Raw genomic sequence first — 16,856 nt, 5'->3', positions numbered from 1 at the left:
CTCCTTATTTACTATGTCCGCCACCCGCTTGGGTATAGGAAAAGCGTCGGGGTGCACCGGAACCTCTAGGAACTTGTCCATCTTGCATAATTTCTCTGGAATGACCAAGTTGTCACAATCATCCAGAGTAGATAACACCTCCTTAAGCAGTGCGCAGAGATGTTCTAATTTAAATTTAAATGTCACAACATCAGGTTCAGCTTGATGAGAAATTTTTCCTGAATCTGAAATTTCCCCATCTGACAAAACCTCCCTCATGGCCCCTTCAGATTGGTGTGAGGGTATGACAGAACAATTATCATCAGCGCCCTCCTGCTCTTCAGTGTTTAAAACAGAGCAATCGCGCTTTCTCTGATAAGTAGGCATTTTGGATAAAATATTTGCTATGGAGCTATCCATTACAGCCGTTAATTGTTGCATGGTAATAAGCATTGGCGCACTAGATGTACTAGGGGCCTCCTGTGTGGGCAAAACTGGTGTAGACACAGTAGGAGATGATGTAGTATAATGTTTACTCCCCTCATCTGAGGAATCATCTTGGGCAATTTCATTATCTGTGGCAGTACTGTCCTTACTTTGTTTGGACGCTATGGCACAATCATCACATAAATTTAAATGGGGAGACACATTGGCTTTCATACATATAGAACATAGCTTATCCGAAGGCACAGACATGTTAAACAGGCTTAAACTTGTCAACAAAGCACAAAAAACGTTTTAAAACAAAACCGTTACTGTCTCTTTAAATTTTAAACAGAAAACACTTTATTACTGAATATGTGAAAAAGTATGAAGGAATTATTCAAAAATTACCAAAATTTCACCACACTGTCTTAAAGCATTAAGAGTATTGCACACCAAATTTCATAGCTTTAACCCTTAAAATACGTTTACAAATTTAACCCCTATACAGTCCCAGCTATAGCCTTTGCTGAGACCCAACCAAGCCCAGAGGGGAATACGATACCAATTGACGCCTTCTAGAAGCTTTTCCAGCAAATTTCAGATCCTCATACATGCATCTGCATGCCCTGCTCTCAAAAAACAACTGCGCAGTAATGGCGCGAAAATGAGGCTCAATCTACAACTAGGAAGGCCCCCTGACTGGAAAAGGTGTCTAACATAGTGCCTGCCGTTTAATAAACGTTCCCCAAGTTTATAAATGCGAATTGTCAGCATAAATATGAATAAAATGCCCAAATAAAGCAATCGATTTAGCCCATAAAAATGTCTACCAGTTTTTTAGCCCATATTAAGCCCTTTATTCTGTTTGTTTGACTAAGAAAATGGCTTACCGGTCCCCATGAGGGGAAATGACAGCCTTCCAGCATTACACAGTCTTGTTAGAAATATGGCTAGTCATACCTTTAGCAGAAAAGTCTGCTAACTGTTTCCCCCAACTGAAGTTACTTCATCTCAACAGTCCTATGTGGAAACAGCAATCGATTTTAGTTACTGTCTGCTAAAATCATCTTCCTCTCACAAACAGAAATCTTCATCCTTTTCTGTTTCAGAGTAAATAGTACATACCAGCACTATTTTAAAATAACAAACACTTGATAGAAGAATAAAAACTACATTTAAACACCAAAAAACTCTTAACCATCTCCGTGGAGATGTTGCCTGTGCAACGGCAAAGAGAATGACTGGGGTGGGCGGAGCCTAGGAGGGACTATATGGCCAGCTTTGCTGGGACTCTTTGCCATTTCCTGTTGGGGAAGAGATATCCCACAAGTAAGGATGACGCCGTGGACCGGACACACCAATGTTGGAGAAATTAAACTTTCATGATTTGGATAGAGTAAGCAATTTTAAACAACTTTCCAGTTTACTTCTGTTACCAAATGTGCTTTGTTCTTTTGGTATCATTTATTGAAGAGCAAAACTAGATAGGTTCATGAAAGCTCAGGAGTGTGCACATGTTAATACTCTATTGCTTAGGACACATGCACGCTCATGAGATTACATGAGTATTCTCTTTAATACAGGACACCAACAAAGTAAATTTGATAATAGACATAAACTGTAAGGTTGTTTAAGAAGGCATGCTGTCTGAATCATACAATTTTAAATGTGACTTTCGTGTCCCTTTAAACTTATACCATACAGTATATCATAGAAAATAAATGTTTTTAAATCACGCAATACTGCAATTTACGTGGCACAATTTATGTTTTGAAAATAAAAACCAATTCATATACACTTCTTTTTAAAAGCATGGTGGAATGTTCATGGTCTACTAAGCAGTGACCAGTTAGGGACAAGTGTTGTTAAGCTTGTGGTCTGAGTTTTCCAATCACTGTGCATAATGTTGGAAGTTCAGTTAAATCCCCATACCTAAGTATGATGGAGCTATTACAGCCTTTATATTATAGACTTGTAAAACAGGAAAAACCCGGCAATCCTCAAGGCACAAATTTTAAAGCAAATTAAATTTTAATATCAGGAGACAATTGCAATTATAAACTAAACATTCATGATCTTAGCTAGCCAGGCATCTTGTGGGATTTAAATGGTTTAAGTGCCCTGCCGTCCCTCCTACTGTTCCTTTTGCCTTATAAATGCCCCTGAATCTTAGCCATTGTTGCCCTCACAACCCCAACAATGAGAGAGTCTGCAACATTAAGGGGAAACAAGTAAAACTTTAGTCTTTTGTGTGCACTCTCCTGGACCTTAAAGGTTTAGGATCTCTCTCTTTACTTCATGCTTAGAGGTGACTGAGAAAACCCAAAACTTTGTCACAATATGGAATCAGCACAGTTCATATGTTTAAATAATATTTCTATCTGATTTTTAAATAATGTGTTTTTATAAAGAAAACATATTATATTTTATTGATGGTAACCAAGGCCGGATTAGTCTACCAGGACAACAGGAGATTTCCTGGTGGGCCACAGCAGCTGGAGCTGGCCAGCTACAATTTAAGGGGGTGGTGCTGCTGGTGAGGTGATGCGAATGTATCACCTCTCTTCTTTTATCCTCTGAGTTATACCTAATAAGGTCACAAAGTATTTCCTTGTAAGTTTTATTTCCTAGACCATGTAACATTTTAATAGCCCCCAATTAATTGTTTCTAGTGTCTCATTTCCAGATCAAACTATGGATAATCATTTTCACAATGTGACAGGGAGTCATGGATGAAATTGGAAGCCTATAAACAAGAATGTGGCATTACAAACTAATAGAAGTTAACTTTGAAAAAAGGAGTATCCAAGTAATCCCCTTGAGAAAATGGGGCATGTGTATTCTCAGTGAATAGGTTTGGTCTTCAAATTGTTGAGGACAGCTTTTTATTCCCAGTCCAGCCCTGATGGTAACTACACTTCATTAAAGATAGAGTGGTCGCTAATACTGAATTTTCTCATTAGAGAAATTGTCTCACTGGATAGCTGTTTCTATCACCAGTTAATATGGGCCACCGTCCCTTTAGAGATACATCTTTATTAGGTCTTGTAGGAAGCATGCTTACCTTTGTAATCCACTTATGTCTAGCTCTAGAAGAGTATCTATTTCTGATGAAGTAAGAAAAACGTAAGGTGCCGCGTCCTCATTTTCATTTCCGTAGACACTTTCCTTTACATACAAAAAAATGTTGTTAAAAACAACAAATCTAGATCATCCACATGAATACCTTTACATGTAAATGTATATTGTTATATGAACCATCTTTAAGAATACTGTCCTCATTTGTTAGACTACAACCAACATACTGGCTAGAGTGTTTTAATAACATTATCAACTATTTTAGCCAAAGACCATTGAATCCAGACAAATGCATAATTTTTTTTATTTTTATTTTAATAAGAGTGCCACCCTGCCCACGTTTAAAGATTACTTCCAGCAGTGTTTGCGTGCGACCCGAAAAAATGTATTTAGCGCGCCACTTCTAATCTAGCCGATTATGAATATTGTATTAGTCTTCTGTATTGATAGAGTAGAGGTGTATCCCAGCGCCACCTATACCTTATATGCCTGTGGCGGTGATACCTACCTGTCACCTAGTGAGAAACAAATGTAAGGAGTGTGCCCAGGCGCCAGCAATACGGAGGCTAAGGTAAAAAGTTGGGGTAAAATTTGTATTTTACTAATCCAAGTAAAATCACAAGTTCAAATATAAAATGTTAAAATACTAAAATACTAAGTATACAAATTCACAAATGCATGGATCCACGCTGAATTAACATAAAAACATAGTAATAAAAGAACTGTCAGTGTATGCTTGTACAGTAGGTGATGTATCTAAACACAAAACATTAGTCCAAAGGAATTCATTGCAATGCAGTGTCACAAAAAAGTGGATCAACCGTGACTAAAAAATAATGTCCTAAAAATATAAAAAATGTATGAAAATCCAAAAAAACTCCAAATATCCGATCAAAGTGAAATAAAAACAATGTCTAGAAAAAATAGCAAAGCTGCAACAGTGTTTCAAACTGCAAAGTATCCAAAGAGAGAAAAGTGTCAATCCTGAGAAGTAGTTTGGTGCAAGGATTTAATCCAAAATGAGGTGATTCTAGTGCTTGTCTCTTGGTTCCCAGATGCCCATGAGGCCCTGGCCTCAATATAAATTAGATGGCGTGAAGAAAAATAAGTGAAAAAAAGAAAAGAAAAACGAATAGAAAAAACACAAGGAAAAATGTACAACAAACGAACTTGCTGCAAAGAAACCTGTGGGAAAAGAATAAAAATGCAATGTGTAGAAAAGTCACAGATATAATCTCCTACTGAAATAAGGCTTACCAGGTCAACGCGTTTCGGCCTGAGTCTTGATAAAGGCCCAGAGAGGGCCGAAATTTTAGTATTTTAACATTTTATATTTGAACTTGTGATTTTACTTGGATTAATAAAATACAAATTTTACCCCAACTTTTTACCTTAGCCTCCGTATTGCTGGCGCCTGGGCACACTCCTTACATTAGTCTACTGTATTAACAAATCTGCATTGGCTCTTCTAAATAATGCAAGAGCTGTGGTATCTGGTCATTAATAAAAATTACAACAAACATTGATTTAATGTATTAGTATTTTCTTTACACTTGGTTAATTTGTTCCTTTATTGCAAGACTACAGAAAAGTCTTGTTATTGCAAAGTTTTTTATGTTCTTATAAGTATATATAACATGAAGGCGAAATGTTTGGAATGTAAACTCTGTATACATGTCCAAGGGCTGAATTATTTATAAGACATGTATTAGGTATTAAGAAAATACAGGAGCCAGATACATGTTATATAGAGATAAAAACATATGATTGAAAAAGCAATATTTTAAGGGGATAGGGTTCATAGGATTTGTGAAATTCTGTGTGTTTATCACTTTACCTGGTATTGATATGCCGATAACCTCTTCAGTGTAAAATATCTTTGGTGTTATGCATAACTATAACTATAGGTTAGTTTAAATAACAACTATGGAAATAATAGGAATGGTTAATAGGAATTTCCCCTATAGCTCTATAGTTATACGTAAAACAGTGATAATACAAGTTTTTATGTATTTATTTATGTATTTGTATGTTAGTTTATTTATTTATTTTATGAGATATTGTCTGTTACTTGATTAAAACAATATTTTAATTAAACCCTTTGCTACTTGGAATTTCAGAGAATAACTTGCCCAAAATAGCATTTTTGCTATCACTCTGTTTAAACAGAAATAGAGCCATTGTTTTTTTGATTTTACCTATGAAAATTATATATATTTTCAGGTAGATGACTCAAGGTATTGATCTACACCCATTTCCATTTTGGTACATTTGATGCCATTAATTGGCCGCCAAATATGATCATAGAAAACGTAACTTTTTCATAAGCTATGGGTTTCCCACTGAAATTAATAACACACAACTACTACATTCATAAGACAAATGATTGTAAAAGCTTCTCTGGCATCCCCTTTGTTCAGAAATAGCACATGCATGGCTTTGCCATTGGTTTTTGGCAATTAGAAGGCAGAGAAGGGGTTAATAAATTAGCTTTTAAGGTTAATTTTTGCTGTAGTGTAGAGATTACACTCCCACTTGACACCTCACGCCCCCTTATCCTTAACTGATACTTCCCAAACATCTCTCTTCGTTCCCCCTCCCTCTACTGGTCACCACCATTTTAGATACTGTCAGACAGTATGCAGTTTCTCGCTTTTTTTTTTTTTTAAATGTACTTATTTATTTTTGTAGTGTATGGGGTCCCTACTAAAGATCCTCCAACCTCCCTGATCCCACTGAGACAGTGTCAGTCTCTATAACAATCGGCAATCTGCCTTCATATGGTAAGGGAACACAATCAAATGCCTACTGCCCCCTGGTTGTGTCTCGCACTATCTAAGGTGACAGCGGGAACTGCAACATGTCCTCTGTGTTAGACGTAGGTATTACGTCAACACAGAACGCAAGGAAAAGTACTGTGGGATGTAGGGTGGAACCTACGTCCAAATGGTGCAAGGTTATTATTCTATCACATAGATCCACTCCACCAGAATCCCTGTACATATGGTTTTGCAATCCAAAATAATTCCAATCCTAAACACATAGGATTTTCTAGCAACTCAGTGCTATATTTTTTTCCTTTGAAATTTAGATTTTGATTGGAACAGCCAACAGAATACGAGCTCAATCCTATTTGCTGATTGGATCAGCCAATAGGATATTTTCTACCTTAATTCCGATTGGCTGATAGAATCCTAAAGTGGATTTGCGGTATGCTCGAGTCGCAGAAAAAAAGTGAGCGGTACACCTGTACCTGCCAGACTTGTAATACCAGCGGGCGTTAAAAAGCAGCGTTGGGACCTCTCAACGCTGCTTTTTAAGGCTAACGCAAGACTCGTAATCTAGCCATATATTTGCCTAGGTATCCCCTTAAAAAAAATTGTGACTAAGACTCGAACCCTTCCCATTATAAAATGACCCTAAAAGTGGAACTTTCAGCGATCTTTACCATTACATTATGACTTAAGTTCTTAGTCTAAGGATCAAAAATTTCAAATGTTTATATATGAACATGTACCTTGTCATGTGATCTAGAGATCAGTTTTTGTTCTAAGAATCTAGCACCATCCTGAGCTGAGATACTGTGGTTTCCATAACCATCTGTATTACCAAAATTTGTCATGCCCATGGCACAAAGATGGCTACCGTGGTTAAACCAAGTAAAATAAACATAAAAAACTGGTGGTTTTACAATACCAATATATGAGGTAATCACTCCAAAATCATTAAATAAATAAATAAAAATGGACAAGCAATCAACTTAACAATTACTGGACTGACCCAACAGTGTATACCGAGTACTTCTGGAGAAAGGCAAGTGGGATACCTGCCTAGATTTGCAAATTTTCTATACAATAGTTCTCTTTGGTTTAATTTAAGTAAAAACAATGACTTAAAGGAACAATAAACCCATTTTTGTTTATTTAATGATTCAGATATAGCATGCAATTTTAAGCAACTTTTTAATTGACTCCTATTATCAATTTTTCTTCGTTCTCTTGCTATCTTTATTTAAAAAGCAGGAATGTAAAACTTAAGAGCCGGACCATTTTTGGTTGAGAGCCTGGGTTATGCTTACTTATTGGTTTGCTAAATGTAGCCACCAATAAGCAAGCGCTATCCAGGGTCCTCAACCTAAAATGGGCTGGCTCCTTAGCTTTAAATTCCTGCTTTTTAAATAAAGATAGCAAGAGAATGAAGAAAAATGGATAGTAGGAGTAAATTAGAAAGTTGCTTAAAATTGCATGCTCTATCTGAATAATTAAAGAAAAAATTTGAGTTTAGTATCCCTTTAAGGAATGCTTTAAATCTATGAGAATTAAATATGGTCATTATAATGTAATGACTGCAATAAAGTGTTTGGACGTTTATACAGTGTTCTCCCCAGGGCCTAATTAATGGCCATATTACCTGGCTGATTTTACTGACCACCGGGCTAAAATGTAAGCCAATATTAAGTTAAAATGAGCTAATATTAAATGTTTTCAATGTTTGTTGCACAAATTTTCATTAAATCAATTTGTTAAATGATGCAATTACTTGCTACTTTGGATAGTATGAAGAGATATGAAACCCCAAACCCCAAACAACTTTATAATTTACTTATATTATCAATTTTTATTCATTCTCTTGGTATTGCTTCAATAAAGAATACCATGGGAATTAAGAACATTTGATAATAGAAGTAAATTGGAAACTTTTTTTTTAAATTGTATGTTCTGTCTGAACCACAAAAGTATACTTTACGGTTTTATATTCCTTTAACCCCTTAATGACTATGTACCCTGTAAGTTGCAAGGTCGTTAAGGAGTTTACTAGCGCATCTTTGCAAACAGCGGCAAAGCTGCGCTAGTGCTGCATGCCTCACTTCAGGAGACATGCAGATATAGCGCGGTCTTGCTGACATTGGCAAGACCAGCACTATTTATGAGACTTCTAACCGGGTATGTGAGCGAACGAAGACGTAAAGGGTACGTCAGCTTTTGTTAAAGTGAATGTAAACTTTGATGCTATTGTACCCGGTTTTTAAAAATTCAATTACAAACAGGGGCACTTTAAGTCATCAAAATTTACATTTCACTCCTGTTGAGAAAAAAAAATTACCTTTTAAACTTGACGGCCGGTCCAGCTTCCTCCACCCATCACAAAGCCTCTTCCTGGTTCTAAAATTAGGAATCCGCTTCCTCCAATCACGGCGTTGAATCAGACACTGATTCCCCCCCGGGGGAAGCTGTGATTGGTGGATGACCTATCCATCATTTCTGACGTCAGAAATGGCTTGCAACGACCAGAGGAAGCTGGAGCTGCTGTGATGTTTAAAAGGTAAGTTTTTTTCACAACAGGAGTGAAATGTAAATTTTGATGAATTAAAGTGCCCCTGTTTTTAATCTAATTTTGAAAAACCGGGCACTTAAGCATCAAAATTGACATTCACTTTAAGTGGCTATATAACATTTATAAATAAAGGAAAAACCAATTATATTGCAAAGTATTACAGTGACACCACCTGGCTACTTCATTATATCACATGGCTAGCAAAATTTTCTGTGGAAAAAAAATAATAAATTAATAACTTATTAAAGAGACATGAAACCCAAAATTTGTCTTTCATGATTTAGGTAGAGCATACATTTTTTAAACAACTTTCCAGTTTAATTCTATTATCAAATTTGTTTCATTCTCTTGGTATCATTTGTTGAAGGTGCAGCAATGCACTACTGGTTTCTAACTGAACACATGGGGGAGCCAATGACAATCGGTATATATATGCAGCCACCAATCAGCAGCTAGAACCTAGGTTCTATGCTGCCCCTGATAAACTTTTCAGCAAAGGATACCAAGAGTAGGAAGAAAATTAAATATTAGAAGTAAATTGGAAAGTTGTTTAAAAAGTTATGATCTGTCTAAACCAGTGTTTTTTCAACCAGTGTGCCGAGGCACACTAGTGTGCCGTGAGAGATCCTCAGGTGTGCCGCAGCAGACTGACAACAGTGACATATTTTTTAAATGTTGCTTGTTTTTTTATTCTGGTGCGTTTTTTTTATTTTGAGTGAGATAATGACTGAGGGTAACTGCGCAGCGGCAGCTCGTATATATATATATATATATATATATATATATATATATATATATATATATAGTGCTCCACATATAACACTTTTCCCAGTTTGCAGGGGGGGGGGGACTTTTCCCAGTGCAGGCATAATTTACAACCATGACATATTGACATTCATTCACAGACAATCATTATGATTGTTTGTGAATGAATGTCAATATGTGACGTATAGTTTGTAGGAGGCATGGCATGACAGCACAGTACAGTGTGTGTGTGTATATATGTACACACACACACAGTATATATATATATATACACACAGTGTATATATATATATATATATATATATATATAGACACAGACAGTATATATTATATATATATACAGTATATATATATATATATATATATATATATATATATATATATATATATATATATATATATATATATATATATATATACTGTATTAGGCTACGTGTGATTTTGTAAATTTTTGGGATAGTAGTGTTCCGCAGGATTTTTTTAATGTAAAAAAGTGTGCCACGGCAAAAAAAGGTTGAAAATCACTGGTCTAAACCACAAATGTCTAATTACGACTTTACTGTCCCTTTAATAGTGAAATGAATAACTGCACATGTCAGGAATTAATATTAAAAATGGTAAAGCTAAAAAACAAGCATGTATTCAAACATGTTATGCAATCATTATCAATAGTGAATCAATAAACGTATTTTATTTTTTCTTTGGTCACATATATCTTTTTCTTGAATAAAATTTGTACAACCCCCTCCCGTTAAAAGCTTGCTTTATGCCTATTTCTTACACTGTTTTTTTCATGTTTAATAAGATTATGCCGTTTACTGATCTGAATAGGTTGAATCATTTGAATGGTGTCTCTTCTAATGGATTTGAGTGATTTTAGAAAGGAAACAAAAAAAAAAAAAAACCATCTGAGTTGCCATATAAGGTTTTTACATGGGAATTCTGGATGTGGACAACGGAGATCACAGTACAGAACCAATACAAGTCCTAAAGAAAAGTCTATTTATCCAACAATGATTCAGTGTTGGATAAAACAATTACTTCTACTCTAGTTTATAAGAGTGCACAAATATAAAATTGAAAGACTTGTTTTATTAAAACAATTAAAATAAATGGTGCAACGTTAAAACAATATTTTACAAAACAAACCTTTAATAAGTGTAAATGCCAAATATTACTTATTGTATTCGACTGATGCTTATTTAAGTGCATATGCCTCATTGTGCATACATTTAAAGGGACAGTAAAGTCAAAAATAATATTTTATGATTCAGATAGAGCATGCAATTTTAAACAACTTTACAATTCACTTCAGTGATCAAATTTGCTTCATTCACTTGCTATTGTGTGTTGAGCAGCAATGCACTACTGTGAGCTAGCTGAGCACATATATAATGAGCCAATGACAAGAGACATATATGTGTAGCTACCAATCACCAGCTAGTTCTCAATAGTGCATTACTGTTAATGAGCATACCTAAGTAGGCTTTTAAAAAAGGATGATAAGAGAACAAATCAAATTTGAAAATAGAAGTAAATGGGAATGTTGCTTAAAATAACATGCTACCCCTTTAAAAATATACGTTCACAATGTTCCAACCTATTAGTCACAAATAAAGAAAAATTGTGTGGGTGTGCTTGGAAGGGGGGGTCACTAATGACTTCTATGTATGGCAAAACAAAATAAGAATTATTTGTATTTTCAGGATGTTTATTTAGGCACAATGTTCTATTTTCAACCTGTTCTTTGTTGAAACAGATACAAAAAAGTTTTGACTTCTAGGGGTGACGTTTTAATAAGTTCCTTTAAAAAAAAAAGGTGTGTAAATATATTTTATATTAGTAAACATTCTGTATTGGTTACAATCGTGTGCTGGTTCTGTAGCATGCTATTCACTGAAATCCAGCAGTTATGAGTAATAATAATGACATACATTTCACAAGAGTATACTTTTATATAGAAAAGCAGGTATTATTTAATACATGAAATGCATTATTTACTAATCTGCAATACTATGAAAGCAGTACAAACCATTACTCCATACAATACAAAGCATTGCCATTGTATATGTTTTTTTAAATAAAAAGCTCTAAAAAAAATAAAATAAAGCTCTGGAATAAAGATTTGTAAGTGACTTTATTATTCTATAATATAATTTTGTAAATATAAACTAGGAATAGTTTATAAACAATACCTTGCAGTTGATCATATTTTCCATATTTTTTTGGGGAGTTCAGCGTCACGTTACTAAGGTAACCAGCTAGTAAACCAGCGTTATAGGTTACGTAATGGCGAGCGCGTGCCCTACACAGAGGCGTAATTAGCGTGCGTGCACGTTTCTCTATAAATGGAGGCTGGGAGTGGGCGGGGTTTAATTTTGCACACAGCGGGTTAGAAGGGTTGTGTGTTTTTTGGCTCTTGATTGCAGCGCAGTTAGAAACTTGGAAAAAAAAAACTGAGCTAGCTGATTATTATTTTTATTTATATAAAGGTTTTGTTCCTGATGTTATTTTGCTTTTAATAAAATAATTACAAAAATAATTAGGGTACATTTTTTTGTAAACAAGTTTTATATAAGGTTGCGTTTTTATTAATCATGCAACATAGTCCCTGGCTGGTGAATAATTTTTTTGCTTTTTCGGATATTTTTAAGAATTTGCTTGTACTGTAACAAACGGGTGTGTTTGATTTGGCACCTGCCCGATAAATTAGACGAATTTCAGAACTATTATGTGCTGTAAGAATGAGAAAATCATTTTTTTTTTAAGTTTTCCCAATTTTTTGTTAAAATTTAAAGAATTTGTTTCTTAGAAACAATTTGTTTTAACTTTTTTTTTTTTAATGAGGGTTGCTGGATACGATTTTAAAAGAGAAACCAATAGTGTGTACATTTTTGAATAAGTTACTGATATTTTCAAAGGGATAATGACCATTGTGCCACTGATTTCACTATGAATATATACAGGGTATAATTCCCCTCCATGACATGCAATTGTTTTTAGCCTGGCCCAATTGTGTTTTGGGCACAAATTGATGCAAACACTGGCATTGGTGCTGTAATTACCATTTTTGAATAAGTAACTGATATTTTCAAAGGGTTAATAACCATTGGGTCACTGATTTCTCTATGGATATATACAGGGTAGACACCCCTCTATGACATGCAATTGTTTTTTGCCTGGCCCAACCCTGGCATTGGTGCTATAATTCTCATTTTTGAATACAAAACAGATATCAAAGGGTTAATAACTATTAGGCCACTGATTTCACTATGGATATATACAGGGTAGATCCCCTTCCATGACATGCAATTGTTTTTAGCCTAGCCCAATGGTGTTTTGGGCACATAAATTGATGCCAACACTGACATTGGTGCTGTAATTACCATTTTTGAATAAATAACTGATATTTTCAAAGGGTTAATGACAATTAGGCCACTGATTTGACTGTTAATATATGTAGGGTAGATCCCCCTCCATGACATGCAATTGTTTTTAGCCTGGCCCAATGATGTTTTGGGCACAGAAATTGATGCCAACACTGACATTGGTGCTGTAATTACCATTTTTGAATAAGTTACTGATATTTTCAAAGGGATAATGACCATTGTGCCACTGATTTCACTATGAATATATACAGGGTATAATTCCCCTCCATGACATGCAATTATTTTTAGCCTGGCCCAATTGTGTTTTGGGCACAAATTGATGCCAACACTGGCATTGGTGCTGTAATTACCATTTTTGAATATGTAACTGATATTTTCAAATGGTCAATGACCATTGGGCCACTAATTTTTCTGTTAATATATGTAGGGTAGATCCCCCTCCATGACATGTAATTGTTTTTAGCCTGGCCTAATGGTATTTTGGGCACACAAATTGATGCCAATCCTGGCATAGGTGCTGTAATACTCATTTTTGAATAAGTAAGATATTAAGTAAGGGTTAATAACCATTGGGCCACTGATTTCACTATGAATATATACAGGATAGATCCCCCTCCATGACATGCAATTGTTTTTAGCCTGGCCCAGTTGTGTTTTGGGCACAGAAATTGATGCATAGGTGCTGTAATTTTCATTTTTGAATAATTAACTGATATTGGAATAGGTGCCCTAATTCTCATTTTTTAATAAGTAACTGATATTTTCAAAGGGTTAATAACCATTGGGCCACTGATTTCACTATGAATATATACAGGGTATATACCCCTCCATGACATGCAATTGTTTTTAGTCTGGCTCAATGGTGTTTTGGGCACATAAATTGATGCCAACCCTGGCATAGGTGCTGTAATTCTCATTTTTGAATAAGTAACTGATATTTTCAAAGGGTTAATAACCATTGGGCCACTGATTTCACTATTAATATATACAGACTAGTTCCCCCTCCATGACACACAATTGGTTTTTAGCCTGGCCCAATGGTGTTTTGGGCATAGAAATTGATGCCAACCCTGGCATAGGTGCCCTAATTCTCATTTTTGAATAAGTAACATATTTTCGAAGGGTTGATAACCATTGGGCCACCGATTTCACTATGAATATATACAGGTTAGATCCCCCTCTATGACGTGCAATTGTTTTTAGCCTGGCCCAATGGTGTTTTGGGCACAGAAATTGATGCATAGGTGCTGTAATTTTCATTTTTGAATAATTAACTGATATTTTCAAAGGGTTAATAACCATTGGGCCACTGATTTCACTATGAATATATACAGGTTAGATCCCCATCTATGACATTCAGTTATTTTTAGCCTGGCCCAATGGAGTTTTGGGCACATAAATTCATGCCAACACTGGCATAGGTTCTGTTATTTCCATTTTTGAATAAGTAACTTAGATTTCCAAATGATTACTGATCATTGGTCCACTGATTTCAATGGGAATATACACAGGGTAGATCCCATATCCTGTTATTAAATTATCACTATTATGGCCCAATTGTATTTTTGATACAAAAGTGGTGCCAACCTTTGCTTGTTTGGATTTAATTTCATATATGAATAAGTATGTGATATTTTCAAAGGTTTAATATGTAATAGGCCACTGATTGTAATACTATTCCAGATGTAGTTAAAGGTAAGTAGTAGTCATATCTTAATGAGCATGACTCTAAACTAACATCAACAGGGAGTGCACAGGAGGCCAATTTGGAAACAGTACAAGGATATCCAGAAGCAATCGGGCATCAAAACAATAGAAGCAGACAAATTGGTCATCTAAGTAGTGATTGCCAGTACTTAGTATCAGTTTACACATTTCATAATTTGGAGTGCAGAAAAGGGTTAATCCAGAAACGTAATTTATATAACATCTAGGAGTCCTAACAAGTAGGACAGGTTAAAGGGACATTAAACCCAACATTTTTCTTTCATGATTCAGATAGAGAATACAATATTAAACAACATTCCAATTTACTTCTATGATCTAATTTGCTTTATTCTTTGGATATCTGTTGAAGAAACGGCAATGCATATGGGTGAGCCAATCACACAAGGCATCCATGTGCAGCCACCTATCGGCTACAGAGCAAATCTTTATGTGCTTTTCAGCAAAGGATATCAAGATAATTTAAGCAAATTAGATAATAGAAGTAAATTAGAAAGTTGTTTAAAATTGCATGTTATTTGTAAATCATGAAAGAAATTTTTTGGGTTTCATGTCCCTTTAACATGAAGGCTTGCTAGGTCTTTTCCCTAAAATAATGAATCAAAGAATGATGTTTTCAGGGTCATTAAAATGTTCTGTGCATACTTTAGTGCCAATTCCACCGAAAATAATTTCTGATATCTATAGCATAAATAGCGCTATTTTAATGCAGGTCTCTAAATCCAGATTAACATTAACAGCAGCAAGTCCCTAGTGTGCTAAACGTAGCATAATTTTTTTGTCCAAAACCCTATCAACATCCAACATTAGGCACAAGACAGCACGACCCTGACCTCTCTTGATGCACTAACCCTCTACTTCTTTGTGCATCTCAGGCCACACACATGTATGTATGTTGTGGCCTGACATTCAATATAAATATACTTTGTATTTTACAAGACACGGTTATTTTTACTTGGACTAGTAGTGTTTTCGGCAAAGAAAGTTATCCCAACCTAGGCAATGCCAAGCTAAATGCCCTTTCCAGGTAAATCCTTAGAGTATGTTTTTTGAGAGAGCCTTTTTTTTTTTTTTTTTACTTGTCTTGTTGTTTGGTTTTTGTATTTTTCAAGAAGCTGATTCTTTCTAACATTTTGTATGTGTTTTTGTTTTTTAAAGGGTGCCTTAGTTTTATTATAGGCATAACTGATTGTTTTTTTGTAGTGTTTTCTGTAATGTTTTTTTTTTTGAGGGGTGTACATTTAGAGGTTATTTTTTGTAACTTAGGGGGTTTTAGCTTAGAGGTGGGTAGGTGGTTAGGTATTTAAGTAGTGTAGGGGTAGTTTGCATTGCTGGGTTGAGGCAGTGTATGGGTTAATAGGTTAGGGGATATTGGCCGTAAAGGGGTTATAAGTATAGAGGTTGTTTGCTGTGGGCTATTGGTGGTATAGGGGTTAATAGGTTTGGAAGTTTATAGCAGTGGGCTATTTGCGGTTTAGGGGTTAATAGGTTATGCTGTTTATTGTGATGAGCTGTTGGCGGTATAGAGGTTAATAGCTTGAGAAGTTTATATCGGTAGGCTATTGGCGATATTGGTGTTGATTTTTTATGAAGTTTATTGCAGTGAGCTATTTGAGTTATAGGGGTTAATAGTTTATGAAGTTTATTGCGATGGGCTATTGGCGGTTTAAATGTTAATAGGTTAAGAAGTTTATTGTGGTGGGTTTTGTGGTATATGGGTTAACCTTTTGCCGCCGTTGTATTCCGTCAAAACGGCACTGGACTTTAGCGCCGTTATGACGGAATACGTCATAGCCAATGGCTGTCCTGAAGCCAACTGCGCTTCCTGGATTTGATCGCGGTCTGGAGGGCTTTCCTAGCGTCATAGGTACGCCCCCCAGACCTGATCCAATAATTGAAATCTCACATTGTTCCGAAGTAGACATTATAATCCTGTCATGAAAGGGTTAATGGTTATTTTGCGGTGTTGGTTTTTTACTTTGCTATATATTTAAAAGTGATCCTTTACTTTGCATCTCAAATGTCGGTGCAGATGCTGCCTGGAAATTTTTGCCAACATCTCCACCCTTTGTGGTGTATTGAAATGTCTCTCTGCGATGCTGCATTTAAACAGTAATGTCGGGACTTTAAAATATTTTGCTGGCATTCTCGGATTTGCAG

At 35.4% G+C, this 16,856-nt stretch overlaps 1 protein-coding gene across 1 annotated transcript in view; it reads right to left on the bottom strand.

The window, feature by feature from the left end:
- Nucleotides 1-11,826, bottom strand: part of CABCOCO1 (ciliary associated calcium binding coiled-coil 1) — a 303,441-nt gene extending 291,615 nt beyond the window's left edge. Inside the window, exons 1-2 of the mRNA XM_053692909.1 lie at nucleotides 11,778-11,826; nucleotides 3,470-3,573 (exon numbers count right to left, since the gene is read on the bottom strand). Coding sequence (XP_053548884.1) covers nucleotides 3,470-3,573; nucleotides 11,778-11,801 — 128 coding nt within the window. The 5' untranslated portion in view covers nucleotides 11,802-11,826. The remainder of the gene's footprint in view (nucleotides 1-3,469; nucleotides 3,574-11,777) is intronic.
- Between the last annotated feature and the right edge of the window lie 5,030 nt (nucleotides 11,827-16,856).

Source organism: Bombina bombina, chromosome 9 (assembly GCF_027579735.1).
Source record: "Bombina bombina isolate aBomBom1 chromosome 9, aBomBom1.pri, whole genome shotgun sequence".
NCBI lineage: Eukaryota > Metazoa > Chordata > Amphibia > Anura > Bombinatoridae > Bombina > Bombina bombina.
Note: the sequence above shows the minus strand (reverse complement) of the source record. Positions and strands in the feature narration are given on the sequence as shown.